The sequence below is a fragment of the Pogona vitticeps genome, chromosome 3 (assembly GCF_051106095.1).
Source record: "Pogona vitticeps strain Pit_001003342236 chromosome 3, PviZW2.1, whole genome shotgun sequence".
Taxonomy (NCBI): domain Eukaryota; kingdom Metazoa; phylum Chordata; class Lepidosauria; order Squamata; family Agamidae; genus Pogona; species Pogona vitticeps.
The window spans coordinates 239,792,553-239,819,828 of NC_135785.1; the positions used below are offsets into that span (position 1 = coordinate 239,792,553).

Genomic DNA, 27,276 nt, shown 5'->3' on the forward strand with positions numbered 1-27,276 from the left:
GAGGAGAGGAGGTGTAGGGGGCTTTTCTCTTAGCCTCTGCCAAACTAAGAGGAATTGATGATGGATTGTGTCATGTAGCTGGATGTTTACAGAATGTAGAATGGTAAGAAGGAGGGGTGGGATTAGCCCACTACACCTTAGATCTTAGAGTTTCTTATTTTTAAATAAGAAATAACTGCTTTATTTAAATATTGTAACCTCTGAACCTGTTATTATGCTACTGCTGATGCAAAAGGACTGTTTCTATGAATCTTTATTTTCTTAATAAAAATACAGTGGTGCCTCGCATAGCGAGGTTAATCCGTTCCAGATTAACCTTCGCTATAGCGAAACATCGCTGAACGGGACAGGGAAAGCCATTGGAACGCATTAAACATCGTTTAATGCGTTCCAAAAGGCTCCTTTACTCACCGTTCAGTGAAGTTTCCTATGGCCGGCAGCCATTTTCGTGCCCTCGTTAAGCGAGGGGAGGGCGCGAAAACGCTGTGTGCAGCCATTTTGGGGCTTCCGGTGGCCATTTTGTCCGCCGAACAGCTGATCGTCGGAGCTTCGTTTTGCGAAGATCGGTAAGCGAAACGCTTACCGATCTTCGCAAAGCGATTTTCGCCCTATCTAAAGCTCGTTGAGCGATCGCATTAGCGATCCCAAAAAAGGGATCGCTATGCGATTTCGTCGTTGTACGGTGCGCTCGTTAAGCGAGGCACCACTGTAATTATAAAAATCTCATCGAGGACTAGTCTCTTGGACTAGCAAGGTTAGGCTAAATCCAGAGGAGTGGAAAGGCCGCTAACTAGCTACTATAGAGAAGTCCTATTTAACTGAGCTGTTGTGAGTTCTGAGGAATCACAAAGTCCATGTTTAATTACTTGCAAAGTACTGATTAAAGTCAAGTACTTTTCAAAGAACAGGCTTGTCTAAGGCACAGATGCTATGCACTACTGAGGCTTGAGGACGTACCTCGGTACAAAGTGGTAGATTTGGGACCTAAGATACTCCCTGACTGAATGCCACACTCTTTTAAGGGAGATTTGGTCATCACAAATATAACTTATACTACACATTGGAACAGAATTCCAATAACAACCTGAGCCAGAGGCAATATTCAGCTTCTAAAAACATTTGCTGAAAATATATTTGTTTATGCGAGGATTCCATTGCTACTTAAGTATTCCCTCTTATCTCCCCGCCCCCCTTGTATCGACTGCTGGAACATCTTTGATTATTTACCTATTTAGTATTTTGAAATTGGCTGAAAATTTCTTATACTGCCCAAAGGGAGTGGTAAACCACCTCTGTTTATTCTCTACCCAGTAAACCCTGGAAAGGGTCGTCATAGTTTGAAATTGACTTGACAGCATGGAAATACTATTTAAATCATTGTGACTAGATGGTCATGAAAATGTGCCCAAAGGTTAGTTATTTAATTGATCACTGTTGCTAGCCAGGGAGAAAGCTTCTTATGAGTTTTCTACCATAGATACCAAAATAACTTATTTGGATGTGAGTACTATGCACCTTGATCTGGGCCACTGCAAACACCATGTGTTTCTCTAGGCGGTAACATGTCTTTGACCGATCCTTAGCTTGAGCTGGGATATATAGTCCCCCAAAAGTAGCTTTTCTCTGCTTTATTATTAGCACAGAGCCACTGTATGGCAACTCCAAAAATACCAGGGGTCACAAATGGCTCACAAACACTGCAATAATTTGTTTCATGCCTTTTAAATAATTCATAAACTAAAGCTTCTTTCTTTTTTAACCTATTTTAAATAACATTTCAAAACTCTGGAGAAAACATGGGGATTGATTTCACCACATAAGCCAGCTAATAAGCACTCAAACAAAGCACAGAGAATGATCTCTTTCTGGGTTGATTTCCCTTTGAGAGGTTTGTTCAGCTCTTCAAAAAGCAGTCAGTTTGAACGCATGATGGGCTCCTCCTTCAAGGTTTATATCACAGCTTATCAGTGTTGGGCTTAAACAGGTAGAATTACCCGTTGACTACCAGACATAAATAGCCAAACAATACCTGCATACATGGTCTCTATTTCTAAAACTCTCCAGAAAATAAAACGGCACCACCAACGGCTGGATCTAGATTATCTCAAAACTACTGATTACTGATCTTTATGATCTTTTCCCAAAACATGTGATTAAAGACAGGAAAGACCTGTTAACAAGTCGAAGTCAGGCTATATGATGCAATTCACATAATGTTAGAAGCAGAGCTAGTTTAAGAGAGAGAAAACACTTGTTTATTCTCGCATGAGCTTTCCTTTCCACTGCGTGTTGTGAACAAATATTAATTTGTTTTGTGATTGACCACTGGGATGTAAAGATGAGTTCCACCTGCCAGCCTGCTAGCTCATGTACAAAGCTTGAAAGAGTTACATCTGTGAAAAGAAAAAAATAGAAGTGGCTTCTAATTGCCAAGCTAATGTTTTGACCTTCACTGTTAAGTGACAGGATTTTAAGTTTGGTGTTAACAATGGAAGTCTATTTTTAGGCTGGGGGGAAAAATCATAAACTAAGCTAAGCACCTATGGCCTTTCAGATGTTGTCAGACTCTAGTTCCAAATGCTATGATCAATGTTGAGGATGGCAGGGGAGCCACAGTTTCCCCCCACTCCCATTTAAGACTATAATGGGCATTCCTCTGCCTAATAAGATTTAATCACATCAAGCAACAAACGCTCCAGTCTCCTAAGCAGTCTTCATCAGTCAACAGAAGAAGAAAAAAAGATTTAATTCTCAGTTGGCTCTTTGTACACCCACAACAGCAAGACAATATTAATGCCAAACCAAGGCTCCAATCTTTCCTGGGATATAAATAAATAAATAAATAAATAAATAAATAAATAAATAAATAAATAAATAAATAAATAAATAAATAAATAAATAAATAAATAAATAAATAAATAAATAAATGAATGAATAAATGAATAAATAAATAAATAAATAAAAATGAATGAATGAATGAATGAATAAATAAATAAATAAAAATGAATGAATGAATAAATAAATAAATAAATAAATAAATAAATAAATAAATAAATAAATAAATAAATAAATAAATTCCAATAGTAGACGTTACTTCTGAACAGAAATGTATTAGACTGAATTGTAACATATCAGAAGAACATTGAAATAGGTTGAACCAATGGCTTGAGTAGAGCAGACTTCATGAACAATCAAAGTCCCATTGGTTTCAATGAAACATATGTTTAAAATAATGAACTCTGGATCCAACTACAGTATATCTACAATATTTCATTTTTATACATGTCAGGAATGATAGATGAAAAGGAAAGTGTCTAATCTTCAGGGAAAAGCAGAACAGAATAACAAAGATGCAATACAGCAGATTTAAAAACAGTTTCCACCTCAGTGGTCAGAAGGGAAAACAAGTGAAACTCTAGAAATGGAAATAATGTGCCTGTTCTGAAAACAATGGAACAGCAAGTTCTCTGGAAAAAAATATATCTGGTATCACTAAAAATCAATAAAACTCAGAGCAATAAAAGTTATGGAGGTTGATCTTCAGTATGTTGAAACAAATTGAAATGTAGATTGAGTACAAGATTTGCATAATTATTTCAGATACAGTTCACCCATTCTATGCTAAGGCCTGAATGCAAGTCCTGGAGGAAGACCAGAAAGAAAATAAAACCGTTTAGAACCACTCTCCCCTGATCACTGACCTGAACAAACAACCAGTACTACTGATTGTCCCACACATCAAAAAGTACAGGACTCTGAGCATTAGTGGAATAGAGGATCAGAGCCTTAACTGCTGGGATTAGAGAGTTTTGGTAAAACACCAGACTTCCTTCCTTCCTTCCTTCCTTCCTTCCTTCCTTCCTTCCTTCCTTCCTTCCTTCCTTCCTTCCTTCCTTCCTTCTTCCTTCCTTCCTTCCTTCCTTCCTTCCTTCCTTCCTTCTCCTTCCTTCCTTCCTTCCTTCCTTCCTTCCTTCCTTCCTTCCTTCCTTCTTCCTTCCTTCCTTCCTTCCTTCCTTCCTTCCTTCCTTCCTTCCTTCCTTCCTTCCTTCCTTCCTTCCTTCCTTCCTTCCTTCCTTCCTTCCTTCCTTCCTTCCTTCCTTCCTTCCTTCCTTCCTTCCTTCCTTCCTCCTTCCTTCCTTCCTTCCTTCCTTCCTTCCTTCCTTCCTTCCTTCCTTCCTTCCTTCCTTCCTTCCTTCCTTCCTTCCTTCCTTCCTTCCTTCCTTCCTTCCTTCCTTCCTTCCTTCCTTCCTTCCTTCCTTCCTTCCTTCCTTCCTTCCTTCCTTCCTTTCCTTCCTTCTTCCTTCCTTCCTTCTCCTTCCTTCCTTCCTTCCTTCCTCCTTCCTTCCTTCCTTCCTTCCTTCCTTCCTTCCTTCCTTCCTTCCTTCCTTCTTCCTTCCTTCCTTCCTTCCTTCCTTCCTTCCTTCCTTCCTTCCTTCCTTCCTTCCTTCCTTCCTTCCTTCCTTCCTTCCTTCCTTCCTTCCTTCCTTCCTTCCTTTCCTTCCTTCCTTCCTTCCTTCCTTCCTTCCTCCTTCCTTCCTTCCTTCTTTCCTTCCTTCCTTCCTTCCTTCCCTTCCTTCCTTCCTTCCTTCCTTCCTTCCTTCCTTCCTTCCTTCCTTCCTTCCTTCCTTCCTTCCTTCCTTCCTTTCTTCCTTTCTTTCTTTCTTCCTTCCTTCCAGACAACATAACACTGGAGCACTAGCAATTACAAGTTAGATGGTGAAGTTTGTTACCTGAAGCATCAGGATGGAAAAGTGGGGGCGAAGTGGCTATTGGCCCCTGTGGATGGATGCAGCTGGTTGAAGCCCTTTGACTTGCAATCAAGATCCTGCTTTTGGCAGAGGGTAACCTGGAGACAGCACCAAGTCCTAGCTGAGGCTTCAGGATCATTGCAGAGCGATAAAAGCTTGGAGGGACCTCATAGTGGGTATAAGGTGGAGGACAAAATTCTTCTTTCCCAGGCCTTTCCCCAACCTGTGCAAACAGAAACAGAAAATACATTACTGTGTTTCATGAGAGATTTTCTGAGAACTGAAATATATAGGCAAGTGCAGCAGTTTATAATGCATGGAGGACAATGTATTCCAGGATTCTGGGCTCTGTACGGAAGTGAAAAATGTAATGGTTTCTATAGATATGTGGCAGACTGATCTAATAATACACAAGCACTGTTAATACAGTAACAGACCCAATGGTGGCTATTCCACTCAAATTACCTGGAAACTCTTTTGTTTAGAAGAATACTGTGTGGGGGGGGGGGTCATCTGTGGTATGCCATCCGCCCTCACCCCAAGGATCCTGACAGGGGCCCTGGACCCAGTGGCTGCTGAATATGGGATGCATACTGTACCTGTAGCAACCAGACAGGGAGAGCCACCTGGTGAAGGGCAAGGGCGGATGCCACTCTGCAGCTACGGGCCATAAAGGAAAGCCTTAGAAGAAGGAGGAGGAAGGTTGGAGGAACACAAGGGACACCTGGGCTCTGAAGGAGACTCCTTGGCGCCAGAGGAGTAGGAGGCACAGGAAGATGCCAAAAAAGAATGGGAGTAGACCCCAAGAGCAGAGGAGGTGTGGGACTCCAAAAATAACTCAGATGATGTATATCATAAGGATCCGTGGATAGGCCCCCTGCTTGGCTCCCCATGAACTACTACACCACTGACACTGGCAGCCTATTCCAGGCCAGGTCAGCCCCACACCAACTCGGGGGCAATGCTGAAGGTCGAAAAGGTTAAAAGAGTGGAGGCAGCATCAACAATAGCAACAGCCTCCATCTCTGATTACCATGAGGCCCAGACCATGTCCAGGTTGCAATGAGCCCTCCCTATTGCAAGCCCCTACCTTAAAAGAGACTAAGGACTGAATTGGACTGAGGCCATTTTGTTAACTATGCTCCCAACAATTACCTCAGGAGTAGAGAGAATACTTGGACTACAGTAGTTATTTACCTTTGCCCATTTCTAATAAACCCCACCATTGCAGAGACAGAGTGCACAGAGTCCATGGATATGGGATGGAGGAGGGTTTATCTGTCTCTCCCCCACCCCAATTGTGCAAAAATACTCAGAAATCTTAATTCAGCAGTCTTATTGGGTGAGGGACAACGGAGCCACGATGGGAAGTTGGAAGGGTTTAATTATTTCATTTTTTGTCTTTTTCCTCCTCTTCCCTCTCCCAGTTCTGAAAATCAGCGGTTTTTGATTCAGTGGGATAGAGATGTGTGTTTACACTAAGATGTAATCCTTTTTAGACTTACCTGGGAGTAAGCCAACAGGTCTTAGTTCTGAGTAGATATTATAAAGATTGCATTGTGAAGCAAGGAGGTTAATCAACTTTTAAATTATTTTTATACAGGAAGAGAGCCCTATTCTTAAATGAGTTTGTTGCTCGTTGTTTTATTGAGATATAGCATTCAGTGCAAAATATCTGAACAATAATATATTGGATATTGAAATGTTTTGATTAACGAGAAATGAGTTAAAAGGTAATGTTTTAAAAGTACATGCAGTGAAGGAGACAGAAAATTTAATCTTATATATGTTGTCCTGAATGAAACTGTAGTCATATAAATGATTAATGGTCGCTTCCTTGCCCCATTCCAACCAAAGTAATAAAAATGGAAAATATCTGCAATACTGTACAGATATTTTCAGCAAAATGACAATGCTGTATGTGTATGTTTATGCATATGAGTTGGGGGTACAATTCATGCATTTATACATAATCTCTGCATGCAACACTACAGTAGTTGGAAGCGAGATCCACGGATTTCAACCACACTTGCACACAAGTATTGGATACCGTCCAGCCAAAATCAAATATTTGTAAGATCGGTTCACTTCACAGAAGGAAGTACTGCTGCACCCAAAGAACTTGAACAAATTGTTCTGAGTAGATGGTACCACCAGAACAGGCGGTCTCCCAGGCCACCATGCCCACAGTGCCTGCTCCGGAGAAGGATTCTCCCCAGAGCCAGACATTTAGGGACTGGCCACCTCTAGAGAATTGTGTGCCCGCAGTTTCAACCAGCAAGGCTCTGTATAGTGGTGAGGGCCCATAATCGATGCTCTTCATTCTCTGTAGCCTGTGGCAGGCACCTTGCCCTGTCCCATATGGGAGAGGACCTCAGTGCTTCCTCCACTAATGATTTTTCCTACTTCTGCAAACCATGGATTGTGATACTTTGGCTACGTAAGCAAAGGTATTTGCACCTGATGATTAGGCATAAAGTATATTGAACGACATGTTGCATTGTTTAGTTGGAGCTTATACTGGAAACATTTCTTACCCTGGAATATTTTTTAAAAAAAGTAATCTAGGGTGTATTAGTACCCTATTGGCTGGATAGCTCATTGAGTTAGATTTCTGGCTGTGGAGCCAGAAGTTGGGAGTTTGATTCCAGGGAAAAGAGCCTGTGTGGCCTTGAGCAAGCTGCACAGCCTCAGGATGCCCTGAGGAAAAGAGAATGGTAAGCCACTTCTGAGTACTCTCTATCTAGAAAGCCCTGAAAAGGGTCAACCTAAGTCAGAATTGACTGAATGGCATATGATGATACTGGTGCAGAGGGCAATATTCTCTAGACCACCAGTTCGGAGCCCAAGACTATCTTATTTCCTTTTCTCATTTGTCAGTGAAGTCCGCCAATGTCACCAGTGTCACCGATCTGCAAGCAAGACACAACGGTCCTCAAAACCTGGGTGGGGACGGAGGATCCTGTTTCCCTCCTCTCCCTCCTTTCTACACCTCCCAATTCAGCTTAGCTACTGCCATTTAGAAACATGCCATGTGCACTTGCATGTGTTGGGGTGTATTTGTCTAAAATTGGTTGAAGTTAGGGAATGTAATTTGTGACTCTCACCACAGAATGCCAAACACAAAACAAAAGCAAACTCTCCATGTTTACAGCAGCTGCTCCATTTTAGTCCAAGTTGGGGAAGGCAGACACAGTGGGGAGCTACTCACTCAGTTAAATGAATGGGGTGGCTGTGCAAGATGACATCTTCTGTAGGTTTGGGCCATGTCCAGCAAAATACAAATTGTTCTGTCCTATTTCTGAGACACTTGCATCTCCTCTGCATCAATGAATTGTTACGATGTGATCAATACCACATTGTTACCATATGGAGAAAGCTTGTGAGAGAGATGAAAATAAAACTGGCCTGCTGCTTTGACTTTCATATAATCCCACCAAATGGTTACAATCTCAAAGTATCCTGCAGGCAGCTAGAGAAAGATAAGAGGATCTCTACATTTTTGCAAGCCACCTTTTGAACCCTTGTGAAAAGATTGCGCACCCTTGCCAAGAGGCAAGCAAGCAAAAGAAAGCAAAGATCTGATATTAACTATGAGGAGGCATTTAGAGACAGCGGTGCCCTGCTAGTTATTCAGATTAAGGAGGTTACTGATCATTTAATTTGCTAACGCACAATTCCCCTCTGAATGAGCACTATGGAAAAGGATCCAGTTGGTGCCAAATAGCTTTCATGAACCACTGTTGAGCTTCTGATTTTTAAAAAAATGCTTCTAAGAGAGCCAAATTTATTTTAAAAATTAATCACAAGAGTTGCCAGAAGCTAAACAGGAAAAACTACCTGGGCTGCTTAATTAACTTTGTTGCAAAATTACAACACGTTGTTGTGTCATGTCACTGCATTTTCAACAATTTAGATATATATTTAGACAATGCCATTTAATTGATGCCATAAGCCTTTTGATCCTTACAGCTACAATGTTTTAACTCTGGCTTTATGCCTTCAAGAATGTAAATCATTTGTTTATGTGAGAGGAGGGTTTTTTATATTTTGTTTCCTGTTTCTGTCACAACAATATACTAAATATGCAAGACAACATAGTGAGCTCTGGATCTAGGCTTTTTATCTGCATCATCTTTGTTTCATGCTTAGATCTTTCACCAATTAATTCCAGCTTTTAAAAACGTAATTATATGTAAATAAAGTTAACATTATAAACTAGGGATGTAAAAAATCTGCCAGTCTCATTTTTTATGTATTCCTACCAGTATTCTCATCCTGCCCCAATTCTGTATTAGCCTACGAGACTTTTTTCTTCCCACATGAAAATTCATATATTTCCCCAAAATGTACATATTTCTGGACAGATTTTTTCACTCACTGAGCTGGATTACCTGGCTACAGAGCCGGGGGGTCAAGAGTGTGATTCTCCGCCGTGTCTTGTAGGAGAAGAGCCAGCTTTTGTGGCCTTGGACAAACTATGTGGTCCCAGAGCACCCCCAGAAGGCAGCTCTGGTAAATTACTACTGAGTGCTTTGTATCTCAAGGGTGACAATAATCTGGAATTTGCTTGATGGTACACAGGTAGTTATTATTAACACATATATCAAATTATGCAGTTTAGTTATACACAGGTTTAAACTGCACCCATATTTCACATGCATTTTTTCCCTCCATCATCCAAAACCCACCTTACGTCTTGAAAACCTATGGACTTCAAAGGCAAGACGTGATCCATCCACCTGGCATTCTTAGGAGGTGCAAAGTAATTACTTCAAAAATACCAGGCACAATCAATCAAAACTATAAAAACATGGACTATTACCTAACAGATACAAATTTTAACCAAAAACCTAAGTATCTGTTAAATATCGATGTAGTAGATTTATTTTATTTAGTCGGCTTCGATACCGCCCATCTGGCTACTAAGCCATTCTGGGCGGTTTACATAGTAAACAAATGAAACATATACACATCAAAACAATGAACAAAGCAATATAAAATCAAAATAAAGATAAAACAACCAACAATTTGAATAATAATAATTGAAATAATATAAAACAATTTAGAGCAAGACAACAGGACTGTTAGTATGAATGTTGACACCACTCACTGTAATTAGGTGTTGTAATTAAGGTGTAAGGTCAGGGAAGGCTTGTTGAAAAAGCCATGTTTTTAATAGTCACTTTAGATTCCCTGTGAAGGGACCAGCCGGATTTCGGGTGGGCGGTTATTCCAAAGCTGAGGAGCAATCGCTGAGAAGGCCTAGTTTTTTGTTCTCTCTTTCCAGGCCTCTCTCAGAGTCAATACTCTCAACCGCCTGGCCTGGGAAGATTGTATAGGGCGAGCAGATCTCATTGGGAGGAGGTGTTCTCTCAGGTAGTGAGGTACTAAACTGGTTAGGGCTTTATAAGTTAACACCATCACCTTGAAGCTGGCACAGCACGGGGTGGCTAGGGTGGGAGAAATGTGTCAATGTTTCTTAATGCCACTCAATAATCTGGCTGCTGTGCTCTGGACCTGCGGTTCATATATATTGGGAACAATAATGGGAACAGCACGCACGCACGCACGCACACAGAGTTCCCAATATTGCTGTTTTGTGTAGCTCTGTTGTTGATGTTTTCCCTGGAATCTACAACTGCTTATAATATTGTTTGAAATTTCTTGATATTGTTCCCAAAGCCCCAGTGACAATGGAGGACCACTGAGGTATGTTTCATCCACCACCACCACCACTACACTGTTATTTATTACAGTGTTAGGTAAAAGGTCAAGGTTCCCCTTGACATTTAGTCCAGTCATGTCCGACTCTAGGGCGTGGTGCTCATACCATTTCCAAACCATAGAGCCAGTGTTTGTCTGAAGAGTTTCCGTGGTCACGTGGCCAGCGTGACTAGACACAGAACGCCATTACCTTCCCACCAAGGTGGTAATTATTTATCTACTTGCATTTTTACATGCTTTCAAACTGCTAAGTTGGCAGGAGCTGAGGCAAGCGACGGGGGCTCACTCCGTTGCGTGGATTCGATCTTACAACTGCTGGTCTTCTGACCGTGCAGCACAGAGGCTTCTGCGATTTAACCTGCAGCGCCACCATGTTCCTTAATAACAGTATTACATGTCATCAAATCACATCCAATTCATGGAGATCCTGATATATTAAGGAGTACTTCTATCACTGCCATACCCAGTGAGTCTACATGGCTGGTGATTGGAACCCAGGTCTCCTCTTACCTTGACACTCCATATACTATACCACAATGGCCTGCAACATTATATATAGTCTGAAATGGCCATCATAATGCATTTCACAATGTTATTCTAATATTTTTAGAAATAGTTCTTTTGCTCCCAAATGAATGTTTAGTTAAACTGTGGAACTGGCTACTATAAGATGTCTTGATGGCCACCAACTTGGGTAGCTTAAAAAGGGAATTGGCCGAATAATGGGGGATGGGGCAATCAAAAGAAAAGTGGCTCTGTGTGTCTGTTGCTAGAGGGAGGTGATGCTGTTGCCCATTTATCCTGCTTTTGGGTTTCTCATAAGCAGCTGTTTGGCCACTTTGGGGACGGAATGTTGAAGTAGATGAATGGTCTGATCCCAGATGGCTCTTTTTATATATTTACAGTTGAAGGTGGTTTATTTTAGTTCAGAAGACCATTTCCCACTGGGGAGAAGTAGAAAAAAACTGTTTCTGCATATACATATTTCCATCTTCCTCTCTAATCGACATATTTTAACAAAATCTGATTATACACCTTATATAATTATGTTTTATTAGATGTGAATGCAGAAGTACATGATTCTTTTACAAAGGAGGAAAGAGGACCACAATCCCACTTAATACATTTTTAATCAGTGTGGTTTCTCTATGCAAGGCGGCAGGTGTGCTTCTTATCTTTCTAGGTAGCAGGGCAAACAATTTCATATAAATATAAACTGTTTTCTCTAACTTGAAAGACGTCTGTCTCTTAACCAATCCTCTTCTCTTTATTGTCTTCTTAAAGGAAATAAATATTGCTTAGCTAAAGATAAAAATCTAATATATGTCCTTATTACGTAGCAATTTCTCCCCAAATTCTATTTTTTGGAATGATTTGGTTGTTTTAAAATTCCATGTGTGCAACCACATCTTATGACTTCTCAGTAATGTCCTTATTACAGCATTTTACTCAGTTACTGCATAATGCAGCTATGTTACTAAGTAGGAGAGAAAACACAGATTTTGCCTCATAATTTCTGAAAAGAGTTTTGCTGATGGCCAGTGTGTTTCACAGTTTTGCAGGCTCCATTCAAAATCCCAGCATTTATAAAGCCCCATGTCACACTTGGGCAACTTGGACATATCTTCAGGGCAATTTCTGTTTCTAGTAAACTTGGAAGGACTGTACAGGACCCCCCAATGCACAAAAAGAAGGGTGTGTGTGAAGAAAATGAAACTGGAAGTAGATGGATGTCTGCTTCCAATTTTGAAAAATATTTGGAGTGTTAAATTGGAGAGGCCCTGGGAGTAGGGTTGCCAGACGTCCGGCAAAACGAAGACATGTCTTACTATTTAGGATCATGTCCTCCGTCCGGCAGAAAAAACTAAAAAACTTTAAAATGTCTGGCTTTTGTATCTTTGTGTGTGTGTGTGTGTGTGCGCGTACGCACACGTACACGCACATGCACACACACACACACACACACACACACAAACACAAATCCATTTTCCCCACCCTTTGCATTTCTCAAGCTGAGAGAAATCCACGCCTTCTGTTTTTTTCCATTGGTCCTGGGAGCCCAGTAAGTGTATATGTAGATTTGTTTTTTTAAAACATTTTTTAAAACAAGAAAACACAGTGGCCTGTGGATTCTGAGTTTTGTAGACCAAAAAATGAAACTTTCGCAGTCTTGACTTTTCAAGACTGAGTAGGTTCAATGTATTGCTCCATGATCAAAGAGCTATTCTCCCCAATACCTAATTCCAAAAGCGGCATGCCCCCCCCATGCACAGAGGCCCCACAATACATCCTCCTTTGTCCTCCTTTTTGGCTTTCCATGTCCTCCTTTTTGTACACATGTATCTGGCAACCCTACCTGGAAGTCATTTGAAACATGAATCAGTACCCTTGGAGGCTTGGAAGCAGCAGCCAGGAAACTGTGAGTGGTCACAGATGTGCCATCAGGCCACACCACATGATATCATCTACCCCATGTAGGTTTTGGACCGACCCACAGCCATGCTACTCTCACAAAAAGTAGAAGCCCCTAACAAGGGTCAAAAAAGTGTGGGTAGGAATGTTCTGGTGATCATTTGATTCACTCCATCAATTACACTCTGTGATCACTGTCAAAAAGACAATCAACCCATCCCCGCAGTGGCCCCAAACAGCAGGCTAAACACCTGTCTGATCGCACCCTTAGTAACACCAAGAACAGAATAGCAAGAATAGGCACAGGAAATGCTGAATGAAACAGCATTTAGCAAAATAACACAGATAATTAGTGCAGGCTCAAAAGCAGTTGTAGAAAGGTGCAATATAATGTCTCTGGTGCATACTATATTCCATTACTTCCATAGTATCTTCCATAGCCCAACAGAAAAGAAAAAGAAAAGCCATATGGTCCTTTTATACAATCTGACAGAAAGGGTGGGTGATACCTTTACGAGACAGCTATTATTGTTGAACTGTGAAAGAAATGTTGAATAAGCCAACCAGAGCCAAGCCAGGACATTTAATACTATCTAAACAACACTGTGAATTGTGGACAACAGTTTCCTTCAAACAAACATTTGGCTGCAGTCAGCCAATGCAGTCTGCAAACTACATTTTATCCCAACCTCTCTGAGGTGGAGTTCACCATGTTTCAGTATGCCTCTGTTTCCAGCCAAAAAGAAGCCATGTGTGTTAATACTGTATAGGTTGAAGGATGCTGAGTGACTGGCAACCTAACAAGATTGGGAAAGTCATGTCTATCCACACTACCACGGGTGAAATCTGAAAGCTACACCATTGAGTCTGCAATCCCCATTTCGAAACTTGCTTTAAACCAAGGTGCCTGACAAACACTTTTGTGTTTCTTCTGCACCATCTGGCAAGGAGTTCCACAGACTAACAACACGCTGCGTAAATAAATATTTTCTTTTTTGTGTTCTCACACATACATGCATACATGCAATAGACTTACCTCCTGGAGAAATTTGTCACCCATTTGGCCAAAATGATGACCTGAGGATTTAATGCCAGATACCACCAGGCCAGAACTGTAAATCCGAGACTTCTGCAAGTCGGGTTTAAACTTGTCGTACAGGACGCTGCCTGGTTTAATTTCGCCATCATTTGAAGTCTTCTGCTCCATTGTTGCCACTGGCATTGCACAAGCAGGGGCCACATAGGGCAATCCAGGTGGGGCAAATGTATGGTCCATCTGGTTTATCGCCTGGGGGTTTCTCCTAATGTAAGTGATGATTTTAGGTCTCACATGCTTGGGCTTTGGGATGTCTGGTTTTGCCTCCATCTTGTCTTCAGGCTTCTCAGTCCAGTTGCCTTCTTCATCTTCCTTGGCAGGATGGGAGCCCTTGGAATGTATAAGGATAGGTTTGGGGATGCCACTGTTACAGGCAGTCTTGTTAGGCACTTTAGGGGATAGGCTGAGCAATTGTGTACCATCAAGAGGAGGTAGGACTGCAGATGACGGCGGCTTATCAACATGAAGTGCACAGAGATCCTTCAAACTGTTGCTTGATGGTGCAGCATTCATGGTCACCACGGGACGCAAAGGAGTGGGGGTACATAAAAAAGTATCAGTCCTTCCTGGTATCTTATAGCTGTCTGCCGTGTCGTTTGAAAGATGTTTCTTTACCATTACAGCCTTTTTGCTCTCTGCTGAAAATCCTGTGGTCTCTAAATCAATGTCCTGGATGTCAAAATGATCATTTAATGCATCTTCTGTACTAAGCCCTTTTGAATGCTCCAAATTAGTTTTGATTTCTGCAGCAGTTTCACCATGGCCTTTGAGGGCCATTTGCTTATTTTCATTACTATTCAAATGTGTCAGGCTGTCTCTGTGTTTGTCATCAGCAAAAGGCAATCCAGAATCTATCTCCTTTTCTACTATGCCCTCATCAATGACTTGGTTTGTTGCCCTGCTGTCACTATGATTACTTCCTCTTCTTAAACCTAGCAAGTTATTAGTACCACTTACCAACCTGCTACTGGAACAGTCAAGCCCCTCGTTTAAGCATGGATCATCACCTTTGCAAGACTCTTGCAAAAGAACTGTTTTTACTCTATGTACTTCAGACCCACAATCCTTTTTATTCTGCCCCACTCCATTACTTTCCTCTTTCTGACATCTGAGAAATTCAACCGGCATCATTTGGTCAATTTTTTGCTGACCTGTGGTCTTTGACTGTGGACTTCTCAACTCCATTCTCCCTCTCTTATCACCCTGATGATCTAATTGTGCTTCTGATCTCAAAATCTCATTGGATTTAGCGTTTACACGTGGATCAGCGTGAGCAGGATGTGGAGTGCTCTGTTTGTTAAAGTTTGGTGCACCCTCCATACCCACTTGTGTTGCTATGACGTTTGTTTTGTTCATTCCTGAGGTAGATGAAAGTTTAGAGTAACGCACAACATTTCCCTCTGAGGCGCTATCAGTTGGATGGAACACCATGCCTAAAAAATGGTCTGCCGATGCTTCCCGACATTTGTCGGGCTCCCCAGCCAAATGATGTGAGATGTCAATGGAATCCAGGGAAGCAGAGAGCAAGCGTTTCCCTGATACATGGCCAACAAATTCTTTCCCAAAAGCTTCTGTTTTAGCTGTAAGTTTCCTTGATCTCCCCAAAGACAGGCGTTTGATGCCTTCTGTCTCTATTCTTCTCGGCGTTTTATCCCTCGACGCATGCTGAATGAGATCAGCATCACTTTTGGAAAGAACAACTGAAAAGGTATCATTTGTACTAATCCTCAAATTGGACAAACTGTGTCCTCTGCTAATAGGAACCAACTTCGAAATGTCCTTGACTCCATCACTCTTATAATCCTTATGCAATTCCCTGGTGGTGGTAGAAGGCAACCGAAACTCTGATAGACCAGTGGTATTCTGAAGTCTGTTTCTCTCTGAATCCAGCTGTGTGGTATTTTCTGGATCCCCTATATTAAAACATCTTGTCTCCTTAGACATGTCATTTGTCCTTCTGTCCCCTGTGGAGGTTCTCACCTCAGGTGTGATTTGGTTGGCATTGGGGTCCCCTACCATCACCATGTGTTCATTGTTATTTTTCATCTCATTTCTGTTACCCTGTAATAAATGATAACATGACTTGTTGGGAACCAGTGGTGTACTCATTTTCAGATTTCAAGAGGCCACTTTTCCCACAGCTTGGCTGAAAGTCCTGTCTTCTCTACCTATGCTAAGCCACTAAGCATGCTTCTCTTTGGGAGAGTCAAAAAGATCAACAGAAAAATTCATTTGAAGACCATACAAGTTCCTTGTCAGTTAAATCCTTCTGACAATTCAGTCATTATTAGGATAGAGCATGAAGCCAAGAAACCCCTCAGAAGAAAAGGAGACAGGGTTTAATAAATGCAGATGATATCCATTAGGGTCCTTCTGAAAGACAGATGGTCCATTGAACCTACAAGAGAAGAAAAACAGGATTATGTTCATTTCTATCGCTAGAATTCTACATACAGAGTTACAAATATCCAGCATGCTACAAGGCACATGAGATATTTTCCATCACTGTTTTTCAACTATCACATTCTATCAGATATCCCTTATGTCCAAACAAGTTTCAGTATGATGCACTACCCCTGGAATGATTTACTTTTTAAGTCTTGCAATAAGAAAGCTCACTTAGATGGCAATGAACTGCATGCAGTAAATCCATTCATAATTGTGACAACCTATATTATGTACTTTAAACCAACAAGATCCCAGCTCAAATAACACTTCAGTTAGAAGGCACTGGAAAAAACTTTGTCAATTTTGCAACAACCTTTCCACCTGTATAATACAGGATCAGAAGATGACAATAAATCCAGCAGATATTCAAGTGGACTACTGCCCTTGTGCCCCGTTTGTAGGCTCTTCATAGGTATGCGGATGGCCACAAGGAGAAACAGGAAGTTGGACTAGGCAAAATGTTTAAAAGAGTGTCTTCATTACACAAATACAAGCCCAGATTACTTTGCTAGGGAAGTATGTTTTATCAATAGAATGAAAGCTAAAATACTGTTCTGCTAGAAGGTTGACTGCCAAACCAACCCATCAATTTGACAAATAATTACTGAATGTCAATATTCCTGTCTTCTCTTTCTAGAAAATATGGGATACTTTTACAAAACACAATAGTGCATCAACACAGATAACCAATTTGCATTTGACCAATGGATGTGATCCCTGAGCAAGTGGAAGCCTGCGTGATTCAGCAGAACTCAGCATTTGGTTGACCAACTTAATACAACAGAAGCAAATAAATAGGCTTCATTCTTCCAAAGAAACAAGAATTCCTTCATTCAAAATGAAACTGACAGAGATAATAAAAGATCCCTGTAGTAGCCTATAATTTTGTTTTTGTGCCAGCTTTTTTTCATAATAGAAGCTTTAACTTTTTTTTAAAGTTCTTCATATATTTGACAGCATAAACTGAAAAAGGTGATGAGGAAAGAATTGGTTGTTCACTAACAAAGGTTTCCATGTTTTTACCCCTGTCCTTTAAAGTATCTGTGTGAAATTTCTTCTCCATCCTATGTGACATGAACAGCAATAACCAAAATTTAGTTTGTGTTTCTCTGAATAGCGTGCTTGCACAAACAAAAGAATGTCATTCTCCTCAAATAACCAGAGAACTTTAAAAAAACAAACAGCACTGTCAAATGAAAAGTATAAAGGTAATATTGAAAACGTCTTTTAGAAATGAAGGCTGGAGAGGAGGGAAGACTGAAAGTAGGAATATTTGCTCAAGCAAGGGTGTGACTACACTAGAATTCGAAGCAATTCAGCTTTCCTGAAATTTGATTCACAGTTTGTATTACATTTGAAATTACAGCCAGTGCTCACACAGGGACTGAGGACTGATTCAGGAGTTCAGGCCCTCTTCTTTCCTTCTCTCCTTCCTCTGGTCCTGCCTCTGTCAATCCTTTTATGGAGGATAAATATGGGGAAAGATAATAACAGTGATCCAACAAATAAGGTGATAGAATGATTTAGCACTAATCGCATATATGTAAGAAATACTATAGAGGGGCAGGGTATAAATTTAATAAATAAATAAATAAATAAATAAATAAATAAATAAATAAATAAATAAATAAATAAATAAATAAATAAATAAAAATAAGAATTCAGAAAACGATCAGAGTAGAGGAAAGAATTTTAGGGACATTTTCTCCCACACCTGAGCATTAACTTGCAAATATCTACATCCCCACTTACACACATGGCCCTCATTTATCAGGAGAACAGCAGGATAAAAATATTTATGATTAATAAATAAAATATTAACACATTACAATATAAAAACATTCTACTTATTTCGCTATGCTTTCAATTTTTTCCTTTGGTTACACTTTGGTTACACTTTGTTAGCATGTATAAAACATGTTCAACTGTCAGGAAAGTCATGGTGCAGTGACTTTATATGGCTGGAGAACTTGTTTTGCAATGACATTAGTAAACTGTAGTTCAAGCCTCATTTTTAAAAGCACTTTCATTTTCAGGGCTACTTTGTCCACACTCCCCTTAATTATTTTAACTCTATACACACAAAGTTTCACATCTTGACACAGGGACCTAAAATGCAGAATCAGATCAAGGACTATAAAGTGCTGTACTCTTCTCCCACAGTGGTCAACTAGGTTCGTCTGGGGGACCCACAGGCAAGAACCTCTGCAACTGATATGCAGAAGTGCGCTGACAAAGGTTGCCAGGCCTCAGGTGCCAGCTGAAGCTCCAGAGAATTGCCATACTTCTCTGAATCTTCAGACAGAGAAACAAACTTCAGGGATGCAAAGTGGTGGAAGAAGTCAACATTTTACTTTGGGAAGTGTAACTATGTTCATTTTGACATAGCATAAACTTACTCCTATGGAAGTATGGGGGGGGGGGGTTATGCCCAGGCAGGAAGGTAGCATTGTGAAATCTGAACCAATCATTTGGTTCCCATTGTGACTGCTACATGACACATATCCGGAAGTGCTTTGTGAAGAGCGCATTTGCCCTCCTGTGATTTTCCCTGGCTGCAGTGTTGCATTGCACATATGGAGTCGCAAAACAGGAGTTCAGCCATTGTATGTACTGGCCTTCCCCACTTCCGAATTATGACCGGGTTTATCAGCTCAGCACAAAGGGATACGTATATGTGTGTTACAGATGTTTAGAAGGTATTGTGAGAAAGTAATATAGCCTTGGTCTCTCATGCACATATACATGCATACATATAATTTTGCTACTGTTGTACAGGGGCCCAGCCTTTGTTTCTGGTTTTGACTCAGAAAAATCAGGGAATGGAAGGTTTTGACCTAGTGATCCTTCTAATAATGTCAAGCATCATTATATAAGCCACCTTGACTAGGGATCATTAATCATATGCTCCATGAAATTGTCTCATCTGCTTTTAAAGTTGTAAACATCACTACATCCTGTATTTACTGATGTAGTGTTTAAAGAAATATTTCATTTTATTTATGTTGAATCTCCTGGCATTCATCTACACTGGAGGATCTCAAATTCTAGGACGGCAAGAGAAAGATGACAGATTTTTCCCCATTTTCTTCATCTAATACATGATTATTATACCTTTAACACCTCAGATTAATTTAGAAAGACAGGTCAGTAAGACAATATTTCCATCCCTTTGATCATCTGGATTGCTTTTTCTTCATATTTCCCACATTTGCATTATGCTTTTAGAGAAATGTCAACTACATTCCAGGTGTGGCCAATCTTATTATAGATTTATATAAAGACATTCTGATATCAGAATCTTATTAAAGAGAGCATCAAAACTGACACAAGATTTACATGCTCAACATTTAGGCATGAGGGTGCACCGCATTCTAATTTGTACCTCCTTGACAAGCATACAATTGTCATAAAAATGAACCAACATATAAAAATAAATGCAACACCCCACTGAGTTCAGCAGAATTAAATCCCAGGCAAGTAGTGTACCATGGAAAACATATATTTCTCATGGTGGCTTGGGGTTGTGGGAGTTACAGTTCAAAATATCAAAATTTTCAAGATCTTCCCTAATTAAAAGGAACAGAGGTAGTTATCAGAGCAGGAACAGGAGTGAGAATCCATGCAGTTACATAATAAGAACTGATGCAGAAAAATGTGTTCTACCCAGCCAAGCTATTTTGTTTCATTGCTTTCAATATCTTTTCACTTGTACTGTGAGTGTCCAACATCAATCCAACCACATTTAGGGAGAGGTTAAAGCAAAATAATTAGATGACAGGTTCAGATGATGCGACCCAAACCACAACACCAGTGGATTACAAGTATAACCTAATTTTCTCTCCATTATCTCATATATTTCTGCTGTTGTATTTCTAGACAAGTATATGTGAAATAAAAAATGATCTCTAATAAGATTCCAAGATAGTATACAAAACCTCTGCCCCTTAACTTCACAATGTCTTCTAAATGGTAACACATATCAGGGTGAACTTGAAGAGCTAACCAAATCATTTATTACATGTCAAAGTATATTTTATCACCATGGGCACAGCTACCCTCTGTAGCATGGACTATCTAGGCTAATATTCTGATTATGTCTCTTTGTGGAAAGGGATGCCCTGGTGTTACTGGGGTGAACCTCTATTTTGGATATATTTTACACAGAGATATTTTTGAAAATGGTCTTGAAAGTTCAAGATGTGTGTTCGTGTGTGTTGTGTTGTCCAGTGGAACCAACTTATACCAACCCTAATAGGGCTTTCAAGTTAAGTGATATATTTAAGGAGTGCTTTTACCAATTCCACACATACAAAGAAAAGGTTAGGAACCATTGATCTAGGTTAGTCCTCAGAGTTAGAGATCATATCCAGAAGCCACTCTTCAGTTCCTCTCTCCCATGAAGTCTGTTACAGCTAGTAACTACCATATTTTTCTATGTATAAGACGCCCCCATGTATAAGATGCCCCCCCCCAATTTTCTAATCCAAAATTAAGAAATCTAAGTGGGGTTTAGCAAATGTAGGGGGAAAGGGATCGAAGTGCTGCAGGATCACTTTGATCCCTGCTTTCCCCTCCACTTGTTTTTGTTCTTTCCTCAGTTTACCTCCGTGTATAAGACAACCTTCAATTTTTAGTCTAGACAAAAGTATAGTCTTATACATGGAAAAATATGGTAAGTCATCACTGAGAAGGATTTTTCATTGGTGGTCCTCCAGCTGTAGTTTTCCTGATGGCCTGTTCATTTTGTTTTGGTCATGGAGGCAATTATCTATTTATTTCTCTAAGGGCTTTTAAGATATTACAGCTCTATTTTAGCAGTTAAGTGTATGCTCTTCACTCTTCTAAATTTCAACTTGGTTTTCAAATCTTATTCTTTCTTGCATCACACTTGTTTTTTTTCTACATAGTGTTTTTAAGTCATTTTGTTTTGTCTTGAGACCCTGCAGTTTTTAAGCATTTTACACAAATAAACACCCCATAAAGTATATGATTGGGAGATGTTCCAGCTTACTCTTCTTCAAAACACCCTGGACATTTTGAATTAAGACTCTGATTACTGGAACTAAAACAAATGAAATCTACTGATGTACATCAGAAGATTTAGACCAAAAATATACTAACGCAATTCTCATCTCTGCCACTCAAATGCTTAAGCATTTGCCAGTCACTTCTATCACATTGCTGATGGATAACATGGCATAGTGTGATATAAATGACATTATAAATAAGGCTCAAACATCCATGTCATACTTAGATTGGTAGCTAAAGTTAATTAGACTGTTATTTGAGGGAAACATGATCAAGCCACTTCCCTTCTTCTCATAATGTGCAGTGTAACACATCCAAAATTTTATATTTTAAAAATTCATTATATTCAACAACAGGCAGAATGAAAACTCATTAAAGTTATTATGGCCATTATTCTTCCTTCATTTGCTGGAAATCTACCTCTAGTGTATCTGACTTTAAGAGAGAAAGAGATACAGTTCTCTTTAATTCTTTCCAGTAGCTGCTCTCATGCACAACACTTTTAATTACACTAAATAACAATTGAAGCATTAAATATAAAAGCCCAGTTATATCAGATAGGCTAGCCACATCCTGTCACAAAAGAAATCAAGTACGGGTGCAGATTTGCATAACATTTGCATGCACTAATTAATAAATCGCCATCAGGTGCCATACAGTCAACCGTTCTTAGGGTTTCCTAGGTAGAGAATACTCAGAAGGGGTTTCCCATTCCCTTCTTCTGGGAGTGTCTTGGTCCTATGAGGCTTGCCCAAAGCCACACAGGCTGGCTCTACTCACAGGATGCGCAGTCGGGAATTAAACTCACAACTTCTGGGCCCGCAGCCAGATTCCTAAACCACTGTGGTATCCAGCCAGCTAATTCATATATACACGAGCAAATTTAGAAATCTTTACTACAATTGTCCTATACTTAGAGAAAAGGCTGGCAGAGTAGTTCACATGTACTGTAGTGACCTCAGTTTGAGCCCATGTCTCAGTGTTTGGAGTATGCAGAGCAGGTCTTGGGCTTTCCAGCAGGTGGGTGCGTTTAACTACTGCTTTCCTTCCCCTCTGACACCAGCAGTCAACTTTTTAGCATTTCCATTTTCTCATGTCAAATTGCTGGTCATCTTTGGTGAAAAACTTTTAAGTCCACAAATGCTCAATGGAACATGAAATAGCTCTTGGTGTGTTACTCTCGGCCCTGTAGGTAACCAGTGGCTCTTCACACCACCCTTAGTTATTCACCTCAAAATCACACAAATACCACTGATTCATCTGGATTTGCATATCTGCATTCTCTTTCTTTAAAGGAAGGGCCCTTTCAATGCAATACTGTGACAACCTGCCAGAAGGCTACAATGCGGTGGGATATATATGTTATAAACAAATACATATAGGAACACAGTTCTGTGACAGACACCTAGACAGGATGTTGCAAGCAGCAGACAGCCCATTATGTGTTCCGGAAATCTTGTAAAATCCATTGAGGTTTTTAATTGCTTCCCCTGTAGTTTATGTAGATCTAATAAAGTGTGAGCTTTCATCTACAGTACTTCCCTTCCTACCTTACTTCACAGCGTTCTATTCCCAGGACAAGCAAATCAAAAGTCTTTTATCTTAACCCATGGGAAAAGTATTGAGGTTTAACAAAAGTACCATAACATCTATCCATTGCTTACATGCTGCTTATCATCTGGACTCTACCATCTAATTTCAGATTTCAAAACAGCAAGACAAAAAGTCAACAGGCATTGTGTCCATTAGAAACTATTTTACCTCACTGTCACAGCACCTGCTCCAGCAGTGCCAGCAGGACCAGGGCCCCCTGGCAAGAACTCCATGGGTCCCAGCTCAGCTTCTTGGCTCAGAACAGCTTTCATTAATGGTACAGCATCCCCTCCCATGCCTTTCCCACCCCCTTCCCAGTCTCATAGGACTCCATTATAGTCTCTAAACCCTTTTATTCTCCTTGACTCTGCCTCTAATCTGGGAACTCTCTCGCCTCAGCTGTGTGTTGACCTGATCCTGAGAAAACTTAGCCTCCTCCCAGCTGCCTCATACCTGTGTGCTGGGGCTAGATGGCTGACTGGGGGGGTGCGCCTGCACTCCCTCACACTAACAGAGCTAATTAGGGTTGTCAAGGCTCAAGGTGCTGACTGAAGGCTCCTCTTCTTCTGCAGGTCTCCAGGCAGGGAGACTAATCTCAGGGCAAGCAGACATGAAGGAAAAGAGAGATACTGTAGTCTGATTTTTATGTGTGAGGTGGCTTTAAAATTTGGGTACCTGTCTCCATCAATTTCCAGCTAGGAAATCATAATGAAGGGAGGGTGTAGCATTCAGCCCTGCCCTCACCTGTCCATCACAGCTGAGCAGTGGAAAAGGAGCCAATGAGTGAACAGAAGGTGGTGCTAAAGGGAGAGGTGCTGGGATATAAAGGGGAGTGTATTGAGTATGAGAGTCAGTTTGGAGAGATCTGTGAGTGAGTGAGCCAGAAAGTCAGTGAGAGTAGGGTTCTGTGAGTTCGGTGAGTGAGATAAATTGATTAGCAACTTGTAATTAACCTATTATATATTACTGAATTATATATTACTGAAGTTTAAGTTTCAAAGCAACACATGTCTAAGTAAATAAGTACTGAATTGGTATTGGTGGCAGCAACTAAAGAAGAAGAGTGAGCACCTCCTGAAGGCCTGAGATAATAGAGGCTTCAGTGTGCTCGCAACAGAGGGTTCTCTCTCTCTCTCCCCAGAGACATTTTAGTCCCAAATGCATGTGCCCACTGAGTCTCTTCCCAGTCCTGTTCTATTGCTCTTGGCTTTCTGAAGCACTGACACTGAGGCTTCTGTATCACTGCAAGCCAGGAAGCAGAGCACGGGCTCATGATTCTCAAACCTTCTTGTCACCAAGCCCAAAATGTGTCGCAAAGTCTTTCCTTCCCTGCTTCCGTAACCTCATAATGGCCTACCCTTGGTTCTCACATTCTAGCCTGACATGGGATGTTGCTGACCTGACAACCTAAAAGCCTGTGAAGCATGACACTAGTGCCCTGCTCCCTGGCTTGCAGTGGCACAGTGAGTGGCTTCAGAGTCAGTGCATCAAAAAGCCAAGAGCAAAGGGACAGGACTGGAGAGAGATTCAGTGGGTACATGCATTTTCCTTCCCCGTGATGGAAGGAAAATGCATTTTGCTTTCATTTAACAGAAACAAATTGACTTTCAGTTTTGAAACTAACACACAAACCAGACTACAATTATTATTGAGATTTTGCACTTCTCCAGATTTTACAATACAAAAAAAACTGCATTAAAATGTTCCTTTATAGAAAATCATGTGCAAATACGTAAACTCCATAGTTTGTTTTTAGTTTGAGGGGACCTGGGAGAAAGACCACAAGGGTAGGTGTTCCTGCTCTTCCAAAACATCATGCCCCAGCTAAATGTGTCAGCCCACTCCATACTTTTGTAGAATGAAACAAACAATCACATATTTGTATCAAGCTGATAGCCCACACCCAAAGGGTGCAACATCGTTTGAGTTGTTCCACCTTTTTTAAAAAGCTCCTGGTATCAGGGGAGGGACTCTGAATCAGAAATGAAAAAGGCTGTGCTGATTCACATTGGCCTTTGCTGCATATGATCACTGAAAAATAATTTGAATTCAAACTCTCAACATAGTTATCACAGGAGTCATGGCCTAACAGAAGAATTGGCCAATGAGGCAGAAACAGGGAATTTTGGGTGAAAGTGAACATATATTCTCTTGGAATTTTTTTCTACTGGAAAAAAAACTAAAGCTAAGAATAATATAACATAGGGCTTTATGTAGACCTCAGGGATGTTGATTTAAGTAAGCTCAAAATACTCTGCGAGCCCCATTGGCCAGAATTACTTTAAAAAGAAGGTGTTCCATGTTGGATAGTACTTTCTTAAGAATGAGAGACTGAAATGACAGAATCACAGAAAATTCCTACGAGGATGAAATGTGAGAGTTATCTAAAGGAACCAAGGTGGCTGCATAAGGAGTCGTCAGATGAGCTACAATTGAAAGGGAACATGTGCAGGACATAGAAGGAGAGGGAAACCACCTAGGAAGAATAGAAAGTGGTAGCCAATATTTGTAGGGAGAAGGTGAAAAGGTGAAAGCTCAGCATGAGAGTTGAAACATGACAAAAGGGGATATTTCAGTTATGCTCGAAGCAAAAGAAGAAGAAAGAAAAACATGGGGAGGATGGAGAATTACTAAGGGGTGACAGAGAGAAGGCAGAACTGTTGGATTCTTGTTTCTTGACTCACACAAAGGAGAACAGTACCCAAACTGGAGCGAGTATAATAAAGGAAGAAGAGAGAGGGCGAAAAAGATGGTAAAGGAATGCCTAGGCATATTAAATGAATTTAAGTCTTCAGAGCCAAATGAACTCCATTCAAGGGTACTAAAAGAGCTTTCAGATATATTCTCAAAACCTACATTTATTAGCTCTGAGAATTCTTGGAGAACAGATGAGGTCCTTCAAGACTGGAGACGAGCAAACGTCACTCCTAGTGGACTAGTGGCCCATCGTGGACCAGTGGACCATCATCCCAGGGCTCCAATGGTTAAAGGCACTTGGCACTCTACATTGTAGCAATAGGTGTACATACATATCTATCCATACATAGCTACTGTATCAAGCTCAGGTTGTCAGATGTAGATGTGAACGCTTGAAATAACGGAAGAGCCCTGAAATACCTGAAAGCCTAGCAGCCTGGCCATGGGTTAATACAGTCCTGCCCCATCTTCAAAAAGGAGGGAAAAGAAGATCCAAGCAACTAGCCAACAAACTCTACCCAGCCACAAGGACCGATGATCTGTGCACACAAAAGACTAGCTATCAACACCCATCAGGCCTAGTGACAGATCATCTCCTCCCTTATCACAACAATACACCCATAACAAAAAACACCCTGATGACCATAGTCACCCAATTTCCTGAAAAGGACAAAAAGCTGATCCCACAGCTACAAATACTCAACTATCCCACACACTACACCAGAACACAGACAGAGTTCTAACTCCTGCCTCTGAAAATGCCGGCCACAGAGACTGGTGAAATATTAGGAAGAAAACCTCCAGAACACATCCAAACAGCCTGAAAAACCTACAACAAACAACTAGCCACTGTTTAGCTTGACATCAACACCAGGATAGTTAAGCAGATTGTGAGGACATAGGAAAGAACAATGTGATTTCTAAGACTCAGCATGGGTTTCTCAAAAACAAGTCATGCCAGATTAATCTTGTTTTTTGAGGGGAATGCTGTGGATGTAGTGTATCCTCATTTCAGCAAGTTTTTTGACAAGGTTCCTCATGATATTCTTATGATCAAGTTGCTAAAATGTGAGCTAGATGATGCTATAGTTAAGTGGATTTGTAGCAAGTTAATATTCTGCACCCAAAGAGTACTCACCAATGGGTCATTCATTATCATACTGGATGGGAGCAACAACTAGGACACCACAAGATTTTATAGTAGGGCTAGTGTTGTTCAATGTTTGGAGGGGTAGCTAATACATCAGAAGACAGATTCAGGATTCAAAATGACCATAACAGGTTATAAAACAGAGCTAATACAGAAAAGATGAGCTTCAACAGGGAAAAATATAGTGTTGCACTTAGGCAGGAAAAATAACATGCACAAATACAAGATGGATGAAAGCTGGCTTGGGAATAGTACATGTGAAAAGGATCTAGGGATCTTAGTAGATCATACACTAAACATAAGACAACAGTTTTTTTTTCTAACAGTGGTTGGTTGGTTGGTGAGTGGGTGGGTGGGAGGAAGGAAGGAAAGCA

At 40.6% G+C, this 27,276-nt stretch overlaps 1 protein-coding gene across 2 annotated transcripts in view; it reads right to left on the minus strand.

Annotated features, from left to right (window-relative positions):
- The window catches only part of MTUS2 (microtubule associated scaffold protein 2), a 352,715-nt gene that overhangs the window by 228,464 nt on the left and 96,975 nt on the right, over positions 1 to 27,276 (minus strand). For both annotated transcript variants that reach the window (XM_072993758.2, XM_020788605.3), the window contains exons 2-3: positions 13,924 to 16,381; positions 4,731 to 4,971 (exon numbers count right to left, since the gene is read on the minus strand). In XM_072993758.2, coding sequence (XP_072849859.2) covers positions 4,731 to 4,971; positions 13,924 to 16,092 — 2,410 coding nt within the window. In that variant the 5' untranslated portion in view covers positions 16,093 to 16,381. The remainder of the gene's footprint in view (positions 1 to 4,730; positions 4,972 to 13,923; positions 16,382 to 27,276) is intronic.